The sequence below is a fragment of the Leuciscus leuciscus genome, assembly GCF_965113295.1.
Source record: "Leuciscus leuciscus genome assembly, chromosome: 10".
NCBI lineage: Eukaryota > Metazoa > Chordata > Actinopteri > Cypriniformes > Leuciscidae > Leuciscus > Leuciscus leuciscus.
Genome location: NC_138734.1, coordinates 742668 through 761628, shown reverse-complemented (window position 1 = coordinate 761628; position 18961 = coordinate 742668). Strand labels below are relative to the sequence as shown.

The 18961-nt window shown below is 41.6% G+C and overlaps 1 protein-coding gene across 6 annotated transcripts in view; it reads right to left on the bottom strand.

Annotated features, from left to right (window-relative positions):
* Nucleotides 1–18961, bottom strand: part of pik3c2g (phosphatidylinositol-4-phosphate 3-kinase catalytic subunit type 2 gamma) — an 81098-nt gene that overhangs the window by 10153 nt on the left and 51984 nt on the right. For all 6 annotated transcript variants that reach the window (XR_014209147.1, XM_082181623.1, XM_082181624.1 and 3 more), the window contains exons 20-23: nt 8843–8935; nt 8242–8371; nt 992–1128; nt 49–218 (exon numbers count right to left, since the gene is read on the bottom strand). Coding sequence is in view for 5 of the 6 variants with exons in the window: in XM_082181623.1 (XP_082037749.1) it covers nt 49–218; nt 992–1128; nt 8242–8371; nt 8843–8935 (530 nt within the window). In the remaining variant the exon portion in view is untranslated. The remainder of the gene's footprint in view (nt 1–48; nt 219–991; nt 1129–8241; nt 8372–8842; nt 8936–18961) is intronic.

The window sequence follows — 18961 nt, the reverse complement described above, 5'->3', positions numbered from 1 at the left end:
TTCCTTTTTATTATTCAAAGACTATGAGACAAGAGAAAAAAAACTCACCTCTTGATGCTGCCAAACTTCTGCGCGTTTCCCATGATCTTCCCAAAGTCGATGTGGAACATGTGGCCGCTGTGTTTGATCATGATGTTGTCGTTGTGACGATCACAGATACCCAGAACAAACGTGACAACACACCAGCCGGCACACGAGTGGAGGAAGTTCAGCACAGCCTGAGGGAAGGACAGTGTGAGTGTGTGTGTGAGAGAGAGTGTGAGTGTGAGTGTGTGTGTGTGTGTGTGTGTGTGTGTGTGTGTGTGTGTGTGTGTGTGTGTGTGTGTGTGTGTGTGTGTGTGTGTGTGTGTGTGTGTGTGTGTGTGTGTGTGTGTGTGTGTGTGTGTGTGTGTTCTGCTCTCGCTGTCTGAATGACAGCTGTACGTTCATTTTTCCCCACTTAGTTTATTTTGCGCATTAATATTCACAGTAAGAAAATTACAAGTTAAAACATTTGGTATCAATATTTTACGTGAGCAGCGATACTCTTGAAACAACGTCAGTATCGGTTTGTAGGGAATTACAAACCTGCGTACATATATTCAAACGCACATAACTATAGAACCAATTCTTAATGCGCATGTGAACACCATCAGCGTTTCTCACAGGTTCGCGTTTAAAGTCTATGTAGAGAGAATGGTGTCGTCTTAGCGGCCCCTAATTTAATAACAAATGATTGTTGCGACGGAAGCGAATCAATCATAACTAACCTTAGCTGGAAATAACTTTACTAAAGAACCGCTATAAAGCCAAAAAAACAATACCATATATTATACGTTTATCTCTGTAAAGCTGCTTTGAAACAATCTACATTGTTAAAAGCGCTATATAAATGAAGATGACTTGACTTGACTAGACTATCGCAAGTATTTACACTTATTTTCACATTCAAACTGAAAATACTGATTGCAGAAATAAACAGGTTAGTTTTGCTATAGAACTGATCTGTCACCTTCTCGTAGTCCTCTTTAGTCTTGTTCCTCATGTGGAACCACTTCTCTAAGGTGTCTTCTCTCAGCGCTCCGGATAAACCCCATTCCTGATGGATCGTTGCCAGAGTCACTGCATCCTGTACCACTTCCACCAGACCTGAGTACAGTCAAACCAGTGGTAAGAGTAAACACACACACATTCATACTCACACACACAGAGGTTATTCTGGGTGGAGACGTGTTCTCTGTCGGGGGTAAGCATTGCAGAACTGTGACCATTGATTATATGACCCACAGTTGCTGAGCTTTTGCTTTTAAAGTCGCCTCGTGCCCGGTACACCTCAGAAGATAGATAGGACTTAGAAGTGTTAGGCAGGTATCTGGGTGTATCTCATGTGTTTTGTATTGTGTTGGAGCTCAGCAACTATGCTCACTTTTTTGATGGAAGTGAAAGAGGAATACTTAAGTTAGGTGAGTTAAACATTTTTGAGGCACTTTTGTGTTTATTTGGTCCATGATCCTAACTTTAGTGTGTTAGCAGTGTTTGTGTGAAGTTCCTTTGTGGACTTTAGTGTAGACTAATGTCCAGTATTGCCTTTAGATATTCGTGATTGCTTGGGGTGAGTAATCTTCTGTGTTTGGGTTAGCTCTACTTCCGTTTAAAGCTTTAAAAGCTTTGTTTGAGAGCATTTTTGCTTTTGTCCTTTTTTGTAGCTGTGTGCTATTGGACCTGTTGTGTCGGCTGAACTTCTATGTAGGAAGTAGTGTTACTAAAGTGTAGTTAGTGTTGAGATTAGTAATGGCTTCTTTAGAAGACTTCCTAAAGGAACCTTCAGAAGAGTTACTTGAGTTTTTCACAAAGGTTAAACTTTTGCAGTTGTCCTCTCATTATGATATTCCCATCACAAGTAGTGAGAAGCGACTGAAGGATAGTGTGAAGGAAATCATTAGAAGTGTTTTGATTGACAATGGTATTTTGAAAGTTAAGCAGGTTCCCCCACAATCCATGACTGCTCCTTTGTCTGAAGCTGCAATTGAGCTTAGGCTCAGAGAGCTAGCTTTCCAGGAGAAACCGCTAGAGGGTCATAGAAAATTAAGAGAGAGTGAACAAGAGGCTAGGGAGAAGAATAGAAAATTAAGAGAGAAACAAATGCATCTTGAACGGTTTCTTAAAGAGTTGGAATTAAAGGCTTTAACTCCAAGAGGTGGTTTCTCCATTTGATGTTGGTAGACATATTAAGTTAGCACCTCCTTTTTCTGAAAAAGATGTTGAGAGATATTTTTCTCATTTTGAACGTGTGGCAACCACATCAAAGTGGCCTAGAACTGTGTGGACTTTGCTTTTACAAAGTTTTAAGCTCAGGAAGCTTATTCCGCTCTAAGCCTTGAGAAGAGTGCTATTTCTGATGAGCTGGTTCCTGAAGATTACCGCCAGTGCTTTCGAAGTTGTACCACAACATTTATGTTGAGTTTGCAAAACAGAAGGAGAATCTGTTTGATCGGTGGTGTGCATCTCAGAAGGTGGAAAGTAAGGAACATCTTAGACAACTCATTTTGCTTGAAGAATTTAAAAATTGTCTGCCTGATGTAGTGTCAGCAGAAGGCAGTGACTTTAGAACAAGCTGCAATCTTGGCAGATGAGTTTGTCTTAACCCATAAGGTACATTTTGGTGACAAACAGGCTGAGTTTCAGGACCAGATTAAGCACAATAGGTCTCGGTTTGTAAAGTCTGTGCCCTTTGCCTCATCACCTGCCAATAAAATATCTGATGGTTTGATTTCAGAAAGGGCTTGTTTTTACTGTAAGAGACCAGACCATCTTATCACAGATTGTACTTTTCTAAGTAAGAAACAGAAATCCGCAAAGACTGTAGCATTTGTAAGCCCTGTGTCAAGCCTTCCTCTGGCATCTTCAGTCGCTAATGTTTCATGCAAGAAAGGTGAGTTAGCTGGCACATCATCATTTTTGATTGATGGTTTTGTGTGTCTGTCTTCTGACTCTGAACACAGGCAAGATATCAAGATCTGGAGAGATACTGGAGCTTTTCAATCTGTGATTTACATTATGTCTTGTCCTTCAATGAAAAGTCAGCTCAAGGTTCAGAGGTAATTGTCAAAGGTTTTGGTGGACGATTTTTGTCCATGCCTTTAAATAGCATTAATCTCCAATCAGATGTAATCTCTGGTGATGTTATTGTGGCATTTTGTTCCCAGATTCCCACAGATGGTGTGTCCTTTATTCTAGGGAATGATTTAGCTGGTGGGAAAGTGCTAGCTGTCCCTGAAGTAACCTCTACTGTCCTCAAGTCAGATGGTCCAGATGAACTTGAATTGGTATTTCCAGAAACTTTTCCTGTTTGTGCAACTACTCGTGCAATGTCGGCTAAGAGGCATGTTGAAGACAAATCTTCCAATGGTCAATCTGTGATTCCACTTTATGATACTTTCATGGCCCAAGGTGACATGAACTTGGCAGGGGGTGGAAAGATGTTTCCATCTCGTGAACAGTTAATACTAGCAAAAACAAGACCCCACTTTGTCACCCATGTTTGAATATGTAGTGTCCGATGAAGTACTATCAAATGTTGCTTCTGGCTATTTTGTTAGTGATTGTGTTTTGATGTGAAAGTGGACAGATCCAAAAATATCACGCGAGGATGACTGGAGTAGTGTGTTTCAAGTGGTGGTTCCAGAAGTTTATCGATCTGACATATTGTATCTCGCCCATGATCATTGTCTGTCTGGTCACTTGGGTGTCAGGAAAACTTTGGATCGTGTGTTAAGGCATTTTTTCTGGCCTGGGGTGAGGTCAGACGTGGCTCAGTATTGTAGATCAAGTCATGTTTGTCAGGTTGTAGGCAAACCTAACCAGTCTATTCCTGCAGCTCCATTCTATCCTATTCCTGCCATTGGAGAGCCATTTGAACATGTTTTGATTGATTGTGTTGGACCTCTTCCCCGTACCAAATCAGGTAATCAATATCTTATCACAATTATGTGTGCCGCCACAAGATTTCCTGAAGCTGTCCCTTTGCGCAAGGTCACAGCCCCTGCCATTTCCAAAGCCCTTATTAAGTTTTTCACAGTGTTTGGACTACCAAGAGTTGTTCTGTCTGATCAAGGGTCTAATTTTATGTCTCGCCTTTTCTCCCAGGTGTTAAAGCAGATGTCTATTCACCATAACATTTCATCTGCGTATCATCCAGAGCCTCAAAGTGCACTTGAGAGATTCCATCAAACTCTCAAGACTATGCTGAAGACCTACTGCAAAGAGTTTTAGAGAGACTGGGATGGTGGCATTCCACTACTCCTCTTCGCAGTTAGAGAGGTGGTTCCAGTTTCAGTGTGTGGTTTCAGTCCAGCTGAACTTGTGTTTGGCCATACTGTGAGGGGGCCCTTGAAACTAGTAAAGGAGAAATGGTTAGATGTTGAGCATTCTACTCCTACTAACCTCTTGGACTATGTGTCTAACTTTCGTTTCAGGCTTAGTTGAGCCTGTGACTGGCCAAAGAAAATTTGAAAGCAGCTCAGGAGAAGATGAAGACTTGGTATGATCGAAAGGCTAAACATTGTGTGTTTTGTTCAGGAGACCAAGTGCTTGTGCTCTTACCAACACTGGGTTCTGCGTTGCAGGCTCAATATAGTGGTCCATGTACCATTGATCGGAAAGTTGGTGAGTAACTATTTGGTTAAGACTCCAGATCGTAAAAGGAAAACCTGCATGTGCCATGTGAATTTACTCAAGCCTTACTTTCAATCCAATCCAATCCGCTTTATTTATATAGCACAATTTAAATAAACACAAGGTTTCCAAAGTGCTGTACACCACAACAATAAAAACACAATAAAAACAGATAAAAAGATAAACACAATAAGATAAAAGTAATAGAATAAGATAAAACAACATGAAATTATATAAGTAAAATCAAATCAAATAAATAAAATGCACTGCCCACACAACACATTTAAATCACATTAATCACGATTACCTGGTATTAAAAGCCAGAGTAAAAAGATGGGTTTTAAGCAGAGATTTAAAATGAAACAGTGAGGAGGCTTGTCTGATGTGTAGTGGCAATACATTCCATCGTTTTGGAGCTGCAACAGCAAAAGCTCTTTCTCCTCTGAGTTTTAGCCTAGTTCTAGGCACTGTCAGGAGCAGCTGGTCAGCTGACCTGAGAGAGCGGCTGGGAATGTAGGGGTGCAGCAACTCTTTGCTGTGACACTCATATATTTAACTCAGGTGCTGTCCATTTCTTCTGATCATCCTTGAGATGGTTCTACACCTTCATTTGAGTCCAGCTGTGTTTGATTATACTGATTGGACTTGATTAGGAAAGCCACACACCTGTCTATATAAGACCTTACAGTTCACAGTGCATGTCAGAGCAAATGAGAATCATGAGGTCATTTAACTATTATAATATTTCGAAGGGCAAAAACAGGAACTTTTAATTGGCTTTACATCATCAACTGTCACTTTAGCGCGAGGCCCTGTGCAGTCGCAGACACCCGCCCCGCCTCTGCCCATTTTCTGTTATCTGGGAGTGACGCGAGGCCAAGATGGCGACGGCCGGCTCCGCCTACTTTAGGCTTCAAAAATGCTCTTCAGAAACCTACGGGTGACGTCACGGACACTACGTCCATATTTTTTTACAGTCTATGTGCAAGACACATGAAAGCCCGCATGGAGTTTGCTAAAAAAACACCTGAAGGACTCCAAGATGGTGATAAATAAGATTATCTGGTCTGATGAGACCAAGATAGAACCTTTTGGCCTTAATTCTAAGCGGTATGTGTGGAGAAAACCAGGCACTGCTCATCACCTGTCCAATACAGTCTCAACAGTGAATCATGGTGGTGGCAGCATCATGCTGTGGGGGTGTTTTTCAGCTGCAGGGACAGGATGACTGGTTGCAATCGAGGGAAAGATGAATGCGGCCAAGTACAGGGATATCCTGGACGAAAACCTTCTCCAGAGTGCTCTGGACCTCAGACTGGGCCGAAGGTTCACCTTCCAACAAGACAATGACCCTAAGCACACAGCTAAAATAACGAAGGAGTGGCTTCACAACAACTCCGTGACTGTTCTTGAATGGCCCAGCCAGAGCCCTGACTTAAACCCAATTGAGCATCTCTGGAGAGACCTGAAAATGGCTGTCCACCAACGTTTACCATCCAACCTGACAGAACTGGAGAGGATCTGCAAGGAGGAATGGCAGAGGATACCCAAATCCAGGTGTGAAAAACTTGTTGCATCTTTCCCAAAAAGACTCATGGCTGTATTAGATCAAAAGGGTGCTTCTACTAAATACTGAGCAAAGGGTCTGAATACTTTGGACTGTCAACAATTCTGTGTTTTTCTGTCAATATGGGGTGCTGTGTGTACAATAATGAGAAAAAAAAAAATAACTTAAATGATTTTAGCAAATGGCTGCAATATAATTTAAGGGGGTCTGAATACTCTCCGTACCCACTGTACTTGTTGACTTTGCCATAGGTTATCCTATAGCAACGTTTTAATGGTGGGAGTGTTATGTGGATGTGTTTTAATCTGTGTTTCATTGCAGTTTCCCTGGTAGCTCACCTGCAATCAATTGGTTGATTGGTGTCACCTGACGGGAGCCATTTAAATCTAGGGGTGTATTCACACCTGCCTTGTTTGGTTCGATTGAATCGAACTCTAGTTCGTTTCCACCCTTGGTGCGGACCTTTTGGGCAGGTGTGAATACAGCAATCGAACTCGGGTGCGGACCAAACAATCGAACCGAGACCCAGCTGAAGAGGTGGTCTCGGTACGGTTCCAAACAAACTCTGGTACGGTACGTTTACGATGTGAACATGAACCGACCCAATTGCAAGAAAGCACTGCGCCTTTACGTTCATTTAATTATTTGATTGCTCTTATGCTCTTATGAGGATACTTAACACAACGGACATTTTGGCATAATGGTTTGTGTTATTGTTCGTTCAAGTGCGAAAGAGAATTCCATTCCAGCGCGCTGTCTGGCCACACGAGACTGTTGGAATGGAATGAATGAATGAGGAATCATTGGAATGGAATGAATGAATGAGTGTGTGCATCAGGACATTCACATACAGAGCGTTCTCTTTAGTCTAATCGCGCATAAATGCTTGACGGAACCGTCTTGCAGCACATTGTCGTCTTCTCAATCCGAATTACAACATCGTATAGAATGATGACATTGTATCATATGATACTCATTAGTTTCTTCATATTGCGTTTGTAGAGCATAACACAAAATCAGTAAAAGAACAAATATTGCAGTACAAAATATCTCCATGCTGAGCCTTTTTTTTTTTGCACTTCCTGATTTCCCTACTTGAGAATCCTTGTCCAATGAATGGACGACCTTAGCACACGTGTGGTTTTGTTTACAAATGTTGGTTTACTTGCAAAAAGAGCAGTGTGAAAGCGAACCGTACCAAACCAAAAAAAAAATATATATATTTTATGTGGTCCGGACCAAAGCAAGTGAACTATCGGACTTTCCTGGTGTGAATACACCCTAGGACACATGCTCTCTCGCTCTCTTGTCTTGCAGCCAGCACTCATACTCAGAACACTCATACTCAGAACACTCATACTCAGAACACTCATACTCAGAACACTCATACTCAGAACACTCATACTCAGAACACTCATACTCAGAACACTCATACTCAGAACACTCACATACTCATAGTTTTACTCACCACACTCATACTCACCACACTCACACTCACCACACTCACATACTCATATTTATACTCACACTCACATTCATACTCACACACTCAAAATCATACACACTCACACTCATGTTTACTCACACTCATACTCAACATACTCACACTCACCACACTCACACTCACCACACTCACACTCACCACACTCACCACACTCACCACACTCACCACACTCACCACACTCACCACACTCACCACACTCACCACACTCACACTCACACTCACACTACAATCATACAGGATTACTAGACACTGTTGATATTCAATACACTGCAAATAACTGGAGTGTGTGTGAATCTGTAGCAAACGAGTGAAAGAGACGCAGCGTGTTTGTCAGATTCAGTCAGGTTTACTCAATACCTGGTTCTGCACTGACTGAACACGATTGAACACAAACCTAAATAAAATATTTGACAAGAATCTAAAGTACTAATGCCATAAACTGAGTAAAGGATGTAATACATCAGTATGATTATAACAGACTGACCTCGATCTCACACACACTCTCACACAGACTGACCTCGATCTCTGCCAGCAGAAAGGCATCTGTATGTGACCATTCGCATATCCAGCCGCTCGAGCCTCCACATGCGGTCCAGGAGACGCACGATCTGCAGCACCAGCATGTCCTGCCGCAGGTTCTCCCCGCTCTGAAACACACACACTCCGCTCAGCCGGACTGAAACAACAGCGCACACACACACACACTCCGCCGGACTGAAACAACAGCAGACACACTCCGCTCAGCCGGACTGAAACAACAGCGCACACACACACACACACACACACTCCGCTCAGCCAGACTGAAACAACAGCGCACACACACACACACACTCCGCTCAGCCAGACTGAAACAACAGCGCACACACACACTCCGCTCAGCCAGACTGAAACAACAGCACACACACACACACACACACACACACACACTCCGCTCAGCCAGACTGAAACAACAGCGCACACACACACACACTCCGCTCAGCCGGACTGAAACAACAGCGCACACACACACACACACACACACACACAAACACACTCCGCTCAGCCGGACTGAAACAACAGCACACACAACACACACACACTTCGCTCAGCCGGACTGAAACTGCTGAAGACCCTCATACCTTGCAGATGACACTGTAGTTTCGTCCCAGCGGGTCGGCGGTGATGAAGGACACTTCCACAGGAGCTGCGTTTGAGTTATAAACCTTAAAAGCCTGAGAGACACACAGGGTGTTTTATGATTCACACAAAACAAACTACATCACTAACACTCACAGATCCTAGAAATCAGAAATCAGAAGAAATCAGAAATCAGAAAGAGCTTTATTGCCAAGTGTGCTTGCACCCACAAGGAATTTTTCTTGGTACTGAAGCTTCCAGTGCACATATACAAATACAAATACAACAAGAAACATAGTAATACAAATTCTAAGAATAAAATATATTAAAAAAATATAAAAATAGTATAAAAAGTAAAAAAAGGGGTCACAGTTGGGTTTAGTCTGAATAAACATTTACAGATTATGAACATATTTACAGTATTTTGAGTAGAATGAATAAAATAAATATAAATATCACCTGAGTTAGAGAATTTTACACTAGACAGTGGGAGTCTAGTGCATGTTACAGATTATGAACATATTTACAGTATTTTGAGTAGTATGAATAATATAAATATAAATATCACCTGAGTTAGAGAATATTACACTAGACAGTGGGAGTCTAGTGCATGTTACATATTATGAACATATTTACAGTATTTTGAGTAGTATGAATAATATAAATATAAATATCACCTGAGTTAGAGAATATTACACTAGACAGTGGGAGTCTAGTGCATGTTACAGATTATGAACATATTTACAGTATTTTGAGTAGTATGAATAATATAAATATAAATATCACCTGAGTTAGAGAATATTGCACTAGACAGTGGGAGTATTGCACTTACAGGCATATGCCTTGGGGGGCATGTTAAGTGTTCAGAAGGGAAATGGCCTGTGGAAAGAAACTGTTCCTGTGCCTGGATGTTCTTGTGGCCAGTGATCTGTGTCGCCGTCCTGACGGTAACAGTTCAAACAGGGGGTGTCCAGGGTGAGTGGAGTCTGTGATGATTTTACCTGCTCTCTTCCTCACTCTGGAAGAGTACAGGTCCTGGAGGGTTGGCAAGGGGGCACCAATAATCCTCTCTGCAGTCCGGACTGTCCGTTGTAGTCTCCTGATGTCCGATTTGGTAGCTGAACCAAACCAGACAGTGATGGAAGTGCTTAAAACAGACTCAATGACGGCTGAGTAGAACTGGATCAGCAGCTCCTGTGGCAGATTGAACTTCTTCAGCTGGTGAAGGAAGTACAGTCTCTGCTGGGCCTTTTTCACAATGGAGTCAATGTGATTTGCCCACTTCAGGTCCTGAGAGATGGTAGAGCCCAGGAACCTGAATGACTCCACTGCTTCCACAGTGCTGTTCATGATGGTGAGAGGGGGAGTGCTGGGGATTTTCTCCTGAAATCCACAATCATCTTCTTCTACACTTCCGGTGGCGCTGCTCAGCTGGCGACACGGACACGTGCACTGTTCGTTTGTTCGTGTTGAGTTTGATTTTAATTTTTAACGGCTTGTGTTAAAGTGATTGATCATAATGAAGACGTTTTTGGTACAATTCCTATTACTGACTTTGATTGGAGGAAGGATCCTTGCTCTGAATCGTGTGTCATCTGCACACTTTGTCGCTGTACCATCTGTGTGCTATACCAGAGCAGAATTGCTCCTTCTGAGGCCTGAAAGAACATCGCCTCCCACGGATCTACCTGTTGACTTCAGGAGGAAGAGCGCATTTTCAGCGCGACCCAGGAAAAGAGGGAAGAGAGGAGGAGTTCGTCTCCGTCTTCGGAACCGTGGTGATAAACCTCCTCTTCCGTCTGTGATTTTAAGCAATGTGCGGTCCTTAAAGAACAAAATTGAGGAGCTACGCGCGATCACAAGGATATGGCACGAGTATCGCGAGTCCTGCTTGATGGTGTTCACGGAGACATGGCTTCATCGGGATATCCCTTGCTCTTTGGTCGAACTGGATGGGTTTTCGCTTGTCCGTGCAGACAGGGATGGAAACTCGGGCAAATCAAGAGGCGGCGGTGTCTGTATATACGTCAAGGACAAATGGTGCGGCCAGCATACGGTGAGAGAAACTGTGTGCAATCCCGATGTGGAATTACTATGTTTATCATTAAGGCCTTTTTATCTACCGCGTGAATTTGGAAACATCATTATTTGTGCGGTGTACGTTCCACCAAGCGGGAATGCCGCTAACGCGGCCAGGTGTATAAGTGACTGTGTCAACGAACAATTAAGGCGCACTCCAGCGGCTCCAATTTTTATTCTTGGAGACTTTAATCAGTGTAGACTGGAGCTTATGCTGCCGGGATATGAACAATATATTAAGTGCTTCACGAGAGGTAACAAGATTTTGGACAAATGTTACGGAAACGTTAAGGATGCATATGTTGCTAAGGCCAAACCTCCTCTATCTAATTGTGATCATAACACTGTTCATTTGATTCCAACTTATAAAACTCTTTTAAAAAGTGCTAAGCCACACACAAAGACAATCTCGGTTTGGTCGGAGGATAGTATTGAGACCTTAAAAGGCTGCTTTGATTCCACGGATTGGGATCTTTTTCACGAGATGGACATTGAGACGGCCACAGAATCCATAACGGACTATATACATTTTTGTGTGGACTCAATTGTGGAGAAGAAAACTGTGACGGTATTTCCAAATAACAAAAGTTTTATAACAAAGGAAGTTAAGGAATGTTTGAATAGGAAGAAGTTGGCATTTATAAATCATGACAAAATTAAATTAAAAATAGTCCAAAAGGAATTGAATATATTACTGAAGGGGGCGAGGAAAAAATATAGAGATACATTAGAAGATAATTTTGCTATAGGGAATTCAAAAAAACTGTGGGATGCAATGAAAGTTGTAACAAATATGGCACCACCTCACAAAACTTTTATAACTAATGATGACGAACAAAGGGCAAATGATTTAAATGACTTTTTTCTTAGGTTTGAGTCACCAGCTGATTATACGGGTGTTTTGGACAACGTAATATGTGAACCGGGTCAGAGGTTAGTGGTTGACCCACAGGTGGTCAGTACTATATTTAGAGGTGTATGCTCTAAAAAATCTATGGGTCCGGATAAAATTTCGGCCTTTCTGCTAAAAACTTGTGCTATGGAGTTATCCAAGGCATTCTGCCCCATTTTCCAAAAATCTTTGGACTCGCATACTATTCCATCTCTATGGAAAAAATCCATTGTTATACCAGTTCCTAAGAAACAGAACTCACTGGAGAATTGTGATTTTAGACCAGTGGCCCTCACATCTCATGTTATGAAGTGTTTTGAGCGATTTGTTTTAATGGGGTTAAAGGATCAAGTCAAACCATTACTTGACCCACTTCAATTCGCATATAGGGAGAGGCGTGGTACTGAAGACGCCATTAACTACATCTCTCATTTGGTCAGTAGTCACTTAGAAGCCAGTAAATCATATGCCCGTTTACTTTTTATTGATTTTAGTTCAGCGTTTAATACCTTAAATCCCATGTTGCTGACAACAAAGTTAAAAGAGCTTAAGATAAATCCATACTGTATTAAGTGGCTCTATTCCTTTCTGAACAACCGTACACAACAGGTGAGAGTCAACAACTCGTATTCTGAGGTTAAAATTACGAACACGGGAGCCCCGCAGGGATGTGTCTGCTCGCCAATTTTATTTACACTATACACCAATGATTGCGTAGCACGTCAAGACAATACTTTTTTTATCAAATTTTCTGATGATACTGCAATTTTAAGTTTATTAAATGGGAAAGACAATGTTTCTCATTATTTCTCTGAGGTGGAGAGATTTGTAGGTTGGTGTGACAATAACTCCTTAATACTAAATGGAACTAAGACGGTTGAGATGATTTTTGATCCTAGAAGTGTAGAGGACCATAGTCCGGTAATGATACACGGCAATATCATCGCACAGGTCCCTTCATATAAGTACTTGGGAGTTTTTATAGATAATTCACTATGCTGGTCTTTTCATGTCAATAATCTTTGTTCCAGGCTACAGCAGAGACTATACTTTCTACGCAGGTTAAAAGTGTTTGGAGTGAACCAGAGAATCATGAATTTGTTTTATCAGTCTATTTTCGAGAGCTTGATTAGATATGGTATTACTGCATGGTATGGTAATCTCTCTGTCCAACTAAAATCAAGATTAGGACGTTTGGTGCACACCGCCTTTAAAATTATAGGGGGTGAGGAGAGACGATCACCACAAGAGTTGTTCGATGTTTCAATTTTAAACCATGCCAGGAACATTGTTGGAGACGATACTCATATCCTGAATGCCAACTTTAAATTATTACCATCAGGAAGGAGGTATAGGGTCTTGATGTGCAGGTCTAATCGACTGAAAAATTATTTTGTTCCTACTGCAATCAAAGTGTTAAACAGATAAAATATTATGAATTGCCATTGTGTCTTCTATGTATCTAACTTCACTTACCTGCTATTTATCTTAATGTATGTTGTATTGTATGTATTGATTGTCATTATGTTTTACATATTTAATTTTACTTATTTCTATTAGTTTTTAATGTATGTTGTTGTATGTATGGACTTTGCACGTTGTCCAAGACAAATTTCCCAGCAATGGGACGAATAAAGTATAAAGTCAAGTCAAGTCAAGTCAAGTTTATTTGTATAGCGCTTTTCACAATAAAGTAAAGTAAAGTAAAGTAAAGTACAATCATCTCCACTGTTTTGAGCGTGTTCAGCTCAAGGTTGTTATAGCTGCACCAGACAGCCAGCTGTTCAACCCCCAGTCTGTAAGCAGACTCGTCACCATTTTGGATGAGACCGATGACGTTGGTGTCGTCTGCAAATTTCAGGAGCTTGACAGAGGGGTCTTTAGAAGTGCAGTCATTAGTGTACAGGGAGAAGAGCAGTGGGGAGAGAACGCACCCTTGGGGGGCGCCAGTGCTGATGGTGAGGGTCCTGGATGAGAGCTTCCCCAGTCTCACTCGCTGCTGCCGGTCCGTCAGGAAGCTGGAGATCCACTGACAGATTGAGGATGGCATGGAGAGCTGAGTCAGTTTGGCTGTGAGAAGATCAGGGATGATGGTATTGAAGGCCGTACTGAAGTCCACAAATAAGATCCGTGCATAAGTCCCAGGTCTGTCAAGATGTTGCAGGATATAGTGCAGTCCCATGTTGACTGCATCATCCACAGACCTGTTTGCTCTGTAAGCAAACTGAAAGGGATCCAGAAGGGGTCCAGTGATGTCCTTCAGATAGGCCAACACCAGTCTTTCAAACGACTTCATGACCACAGACGTGAGAGCGACAGGTCTGTAGTCATTAAGTCCAGTGATTTTAGGTTTTTTGGGAACCGGAATGATAGTGGAGCGTTTGAAGCAGCAGGGAACTTCACACTGCTCCAATGATCTGTTGAAGATCTGCGTGAAGACTGGGGCCAGTTGGTCAGCGCAGGCTTTTAGACAAGCAGATGAGATGCCGTCTGGGCCTGAAGCTTTCCTAGTCTTCTGTTTTTTGAAGACTCGGCTCACGTCCTCCACACAGACCTTAAGCTCAGGTTGGATGGCAGAAGGGGGGAGGAGAGGGGTTGCAGGAGGTGATGGTGGATGTGTGAAGTGCACAACTGCCTCGCTGCCTGTTGTGAGTGTGTTTGCTCTGTGCTGTAAGCTCCGTCTTAGCCTCGTATTTTCCTTGTTTTGAACCATCATCTACTACAATTTCTAGTTGTTTATACTACTACTAAATACAGCTTACCCAACATCGCTAGCTTCCGTTACTACTAGCACAGCACGCTAGTAATTCGCTAGCCTGTAAACGCGCTCAGCTGTGTGCGCTCAGCTATTTTTATTTATTTATTTTCTCTCGCGCGCTCGCGCCTTTGAGTTCATAAAAGCTCAGGTGAGTAAGAAACACTCAACAAACACGGTGAGTAATGTCTTGTCCTGTTATTATCATGCGTCGCGTCTGAATACGTTGTTGTTTTTGGAGCTCTATCGATTTGATTTATAATTCTTGATTTTTCTCTTTAAACTCGCTTACAACGAACATTTTCTACTTTTCCTCACTGAGAAGCACTAATGTTACTGCTCAAACCTCATTGTTACAACGCGGACTGTTGAGCAGACGCGTCTCAAGCCTATTAGTGATCCAACGCTGCATACTCTTAAAGGTTACGTCCGTGGATCACGGCTGAACGCGTCTTCTCCACACTCACTTATAAACAAACATTTTTTTTTCGCCTATCGTGCGTCTACTCTACACCCCTACCACTAAAAAACCTAAAAAACCTCATAGTTACAACGCGGACTGTTGAGCAGACACTCACTTACAAACAAACTTATAATATAAATTAGTATTAATATTGATAGCATCACTGGTAGCTTCGTTGCTAACTCACTGTCCATCTGTTAAAATGGCGAATATATCAGATGTAAGTAGTCTACCGCTTGGTGCAGGTGAGGACACATTTGAGCTTCACGCACTGCAGTCTGAGCTGGAAGCTGTTGAGAAACAGATCCACAACCTTTTATTGAGACAGGCCGAGCTGAGAGACCGGTGTTTGGCTCTTGAAACATCACGCGCCGATGCACACAAATCAGTGTTTAACGTTACTAACCCGCTGACTCCGACCGCGTCTACTCCGTGCGTTCCTCAGCATCGGTCGAAATCAGCCATGGTCTCGTTCACTCCGGCTCCAACACGCCACCACGAAGCCTGGGTGGTTCCGCAGCGGAAGACGCGAGTCAGGTTTAGACCAAGACTTTCTCCGACCCTCCCGGTTTTCGAGTTATCGACACAAAACCGCTTCTCCCCTCTACGCGAAACAGAACGCGATGCTGTGATCATCGGCGATTCCATCGTTCGGCATGTACACGCTACGTTAGGTAAAAGTAAGGTGCAAAGTCACTGCTTTCCTGGTGCTCGTGTTTCTGAAATCGCTGCTCGCGTTCCCGAGATCCTCAACGGTGACGAGCGCGTCGGAACTGTGGTCCTGCACGCGGGAGTGAACGACATCAGGCTGCGCCAGACGGAGATTCTGAAGAAAGACTTCAGGAATCTAATCGATACGGTACGCAGCACATCGCCTGAAACAACGATCATTGTGTCAGGACCGCTTCCCACGTACCGACTAGGGCATGAAAAGTTCAGCAGATTATTTGCGCTAAATGAATGGTTAATGTCATGGTGCAATGAGCAGAAACTGCTCTTTGTAAATAATTGGAATCTGTTTTGGGAGCGTCCTAGGCTTTTCCGTGCTGATGGCTTACACCCAAGCAGATTCGGAGCGGATCTTCTGTCAGATAACATCTCCAAAATGTTAAATACCCTTTGACTAGTAACCAAAAGTCCAAATCATAGTCTCTGCTGCACCAATTCAACTGATATAAATACTAGTGTAGAACATTGCATAGAAACCGTGTCTATTCCTCGTTTAGTGAGATCAAATAATAAATCTAATGCAGGATCTAGGAAAAATCTAATTGTTATTAAAACAGAAAATGTTGCTATTAGTAAACAAAAACTATTTCTAAAGCTAGGTCTTCTAAACATTAGATCACTCACACCTAAGGCAGTTATTGTAAATGAAATAGTCACAGATAATAGCTTCGATATACTTTGCCTTACTGAAACCTGGCTTAAACCAAATGATTATTTCGGTATTAATGAGTCTACTCCTCCTGGATACTGTTATAAGCATGAGCCCTGTCTGATTGGTCGTGGCGGAGGTGTTGCAACTATTTATAAAGATATTCTAAATGTTACCCAGAAAACGGGTTATAAGTTTATTTCATTTGAAGTACTTGTACTAAATGTTACGCTCTTAGATGTTAGAAAAACATCCCTATTATCTCTAGCCTTGGCTACCGTATATAGACCGCCAGGGCCTTACGCTGATTTCCTAAAAGAGTTTGCAGATTTTCTCTCAGACCTATTAGTCAATGTCGATAAAGCACTAATTGTTGGAGATTTTAACATACACGTAGATAATCCAAATGATGCGTCAGGAGCTGCGTTTACAGATTTATTAAATTCATTTGGGGTCAAGCAAAACGTCACCGGACCAACACATCGTCTTAATCATACACTCGATTTAATTATATCACATGGAACCGATCCAACCGATATAGATATCATTCCACAAAGTGATGAAGTCACTGATCACTACATGGTAACTTGCATATTACGTACTGCTGTAATATGTCATGCGGCGTCGCGTTATCAACCAGGCAGAACAATCCTCCCATCCACCATAGATAATTTCTCAAATTGCTTATCTAATCTGTCTCAGCTGCTGCCTGAACCCAAACAAACAGATGAACTAGAAGAACTAACTAGCACTATGAGCACCATTCTCTCTAGAACATTGGATGAGGTTGCACCTATTAAATTAAAAAAGGTCAGAGAGAAAAATAAAGCACCATGGTATAACAATACTACGCATGTTTTAAAGAGAGAAACGCGTATTTTAGAGCGTAAATGGAAACAAACTAATTTAGAGGTCTTTAGAATCGCGTGGAAAGACAGTATGTCACGTTATAAAAAGGCCCTAAAAGCGGCCAGGGCTGAGCACCTCCGCAAACTAATAGAAAACAACCAAAACAATCCAAGGTTTTTATTTAACACCGTGGCTAGACTAACAAATAAACAGACGTCACCCGAACAAAATATCCCGTTACAGTTCAGTAGTAATGATTTCATGAACTTCTTCACTGAGAAAATAGAAAGCATCAGAACCACAATTGTAAACGTTCAATCTTCAATCGCGCCTTATAATTCAGCTTCAATTATCACCCCGAAAGAACAATTACAGTGCTTTACAACTATAGAACAAAAAGAGTTAAATAAACTTATCACTTCATCTAAAACAACAACATGTTTATTAGATCCTATACCAACTAAACTACTGAAAGAAGTGTTACCTGTAGTGGAAGAGCCTCTCCTCAATATTATTAACTCGTCTTTATCTTTAGGTCATGTTCCAAGAACATTTAAACTAGCAGTTATAAAACCTCTCATTAAGAAACCACAATTAGATCATAATAATCTAGCAAATTATAGACCCATTTCAAATCTTCCATTTATGTCTAAAATATTAGAAAAAGTGGTGTCCGCTCAACTGGGCTCTTTCTTGCAACAAAATGAGATCTATGAAAAGTTTCAGTCTGGATTCAGACCGCATCATAGCACTGAAACTGCGCTCGTTAAAATCACAAATGATTTACTTTTAGCTTCTGACCAAGGCTGTATCTCAATACTAGTTTTACTTGATCTTAGTGCTGCGTTCGATACTATAGATCACACATTACTCTTAGATCGACTACAAAATTATACTGGTGTTCAAGGACAAGCACTAAGCTGGTTCAAATCATACCTATCTGACCGCTACCATTTTGTCTATTTAAATGGAGAAAAATCGATCATAACTCCAGTAAACTATGGAGTGCCGCAGGGATCTGTATTAGGCCCTCTGTTATTTTCAATATATATGATGCCACTTGGAAATATTATAAGGAAACATGGAATTAGTTTCCATTGTTATGCTGATGACACTCAAATATATATTTCATCACGGCCGGATGAAAACGCAAAATTTTCCAAATTGACAGAGTGTGTTAAAGATATAAAAGATTGGATGACCCGTAATTTTCTTTTATTAAATCCAGACAAGACAGAGGTAATACTTATCGGTTCAAAAAACCGCCCACAAAACCTCGCACAATACAACTTTAACATCATAGGATGTCCTGTTACTTTATCCTCTACAGTAAAAGACCTGGGTGTTATACTCGATTGCAACCTGTCTTTTGAAAATCATATTTCATATGTTACAAAAACAGCATTTTTCCACCTTAGAAACATTGCTAAGCTACGTAATATGCTATCAGTTTCTGATGCAGAAAAGTTAGTTCATGCATTCATGACCTCGAGACTGGATTACTGTAATGCTTTACTAGCTGGTTGTCCTGCATCCTCAATAAACAAGCTACAGTTAGTCCAAAATGCCGCCGCTAGAGTTCTTACTAGATCAAGAAAATATGATCATATAACACCGATTTTATCATCACTGCATTGGTTACCTATAAAGTTCCGTATTAATTATAAGGTATTGCTACTGACTTATAAAGCCCTAAACGGCTTAG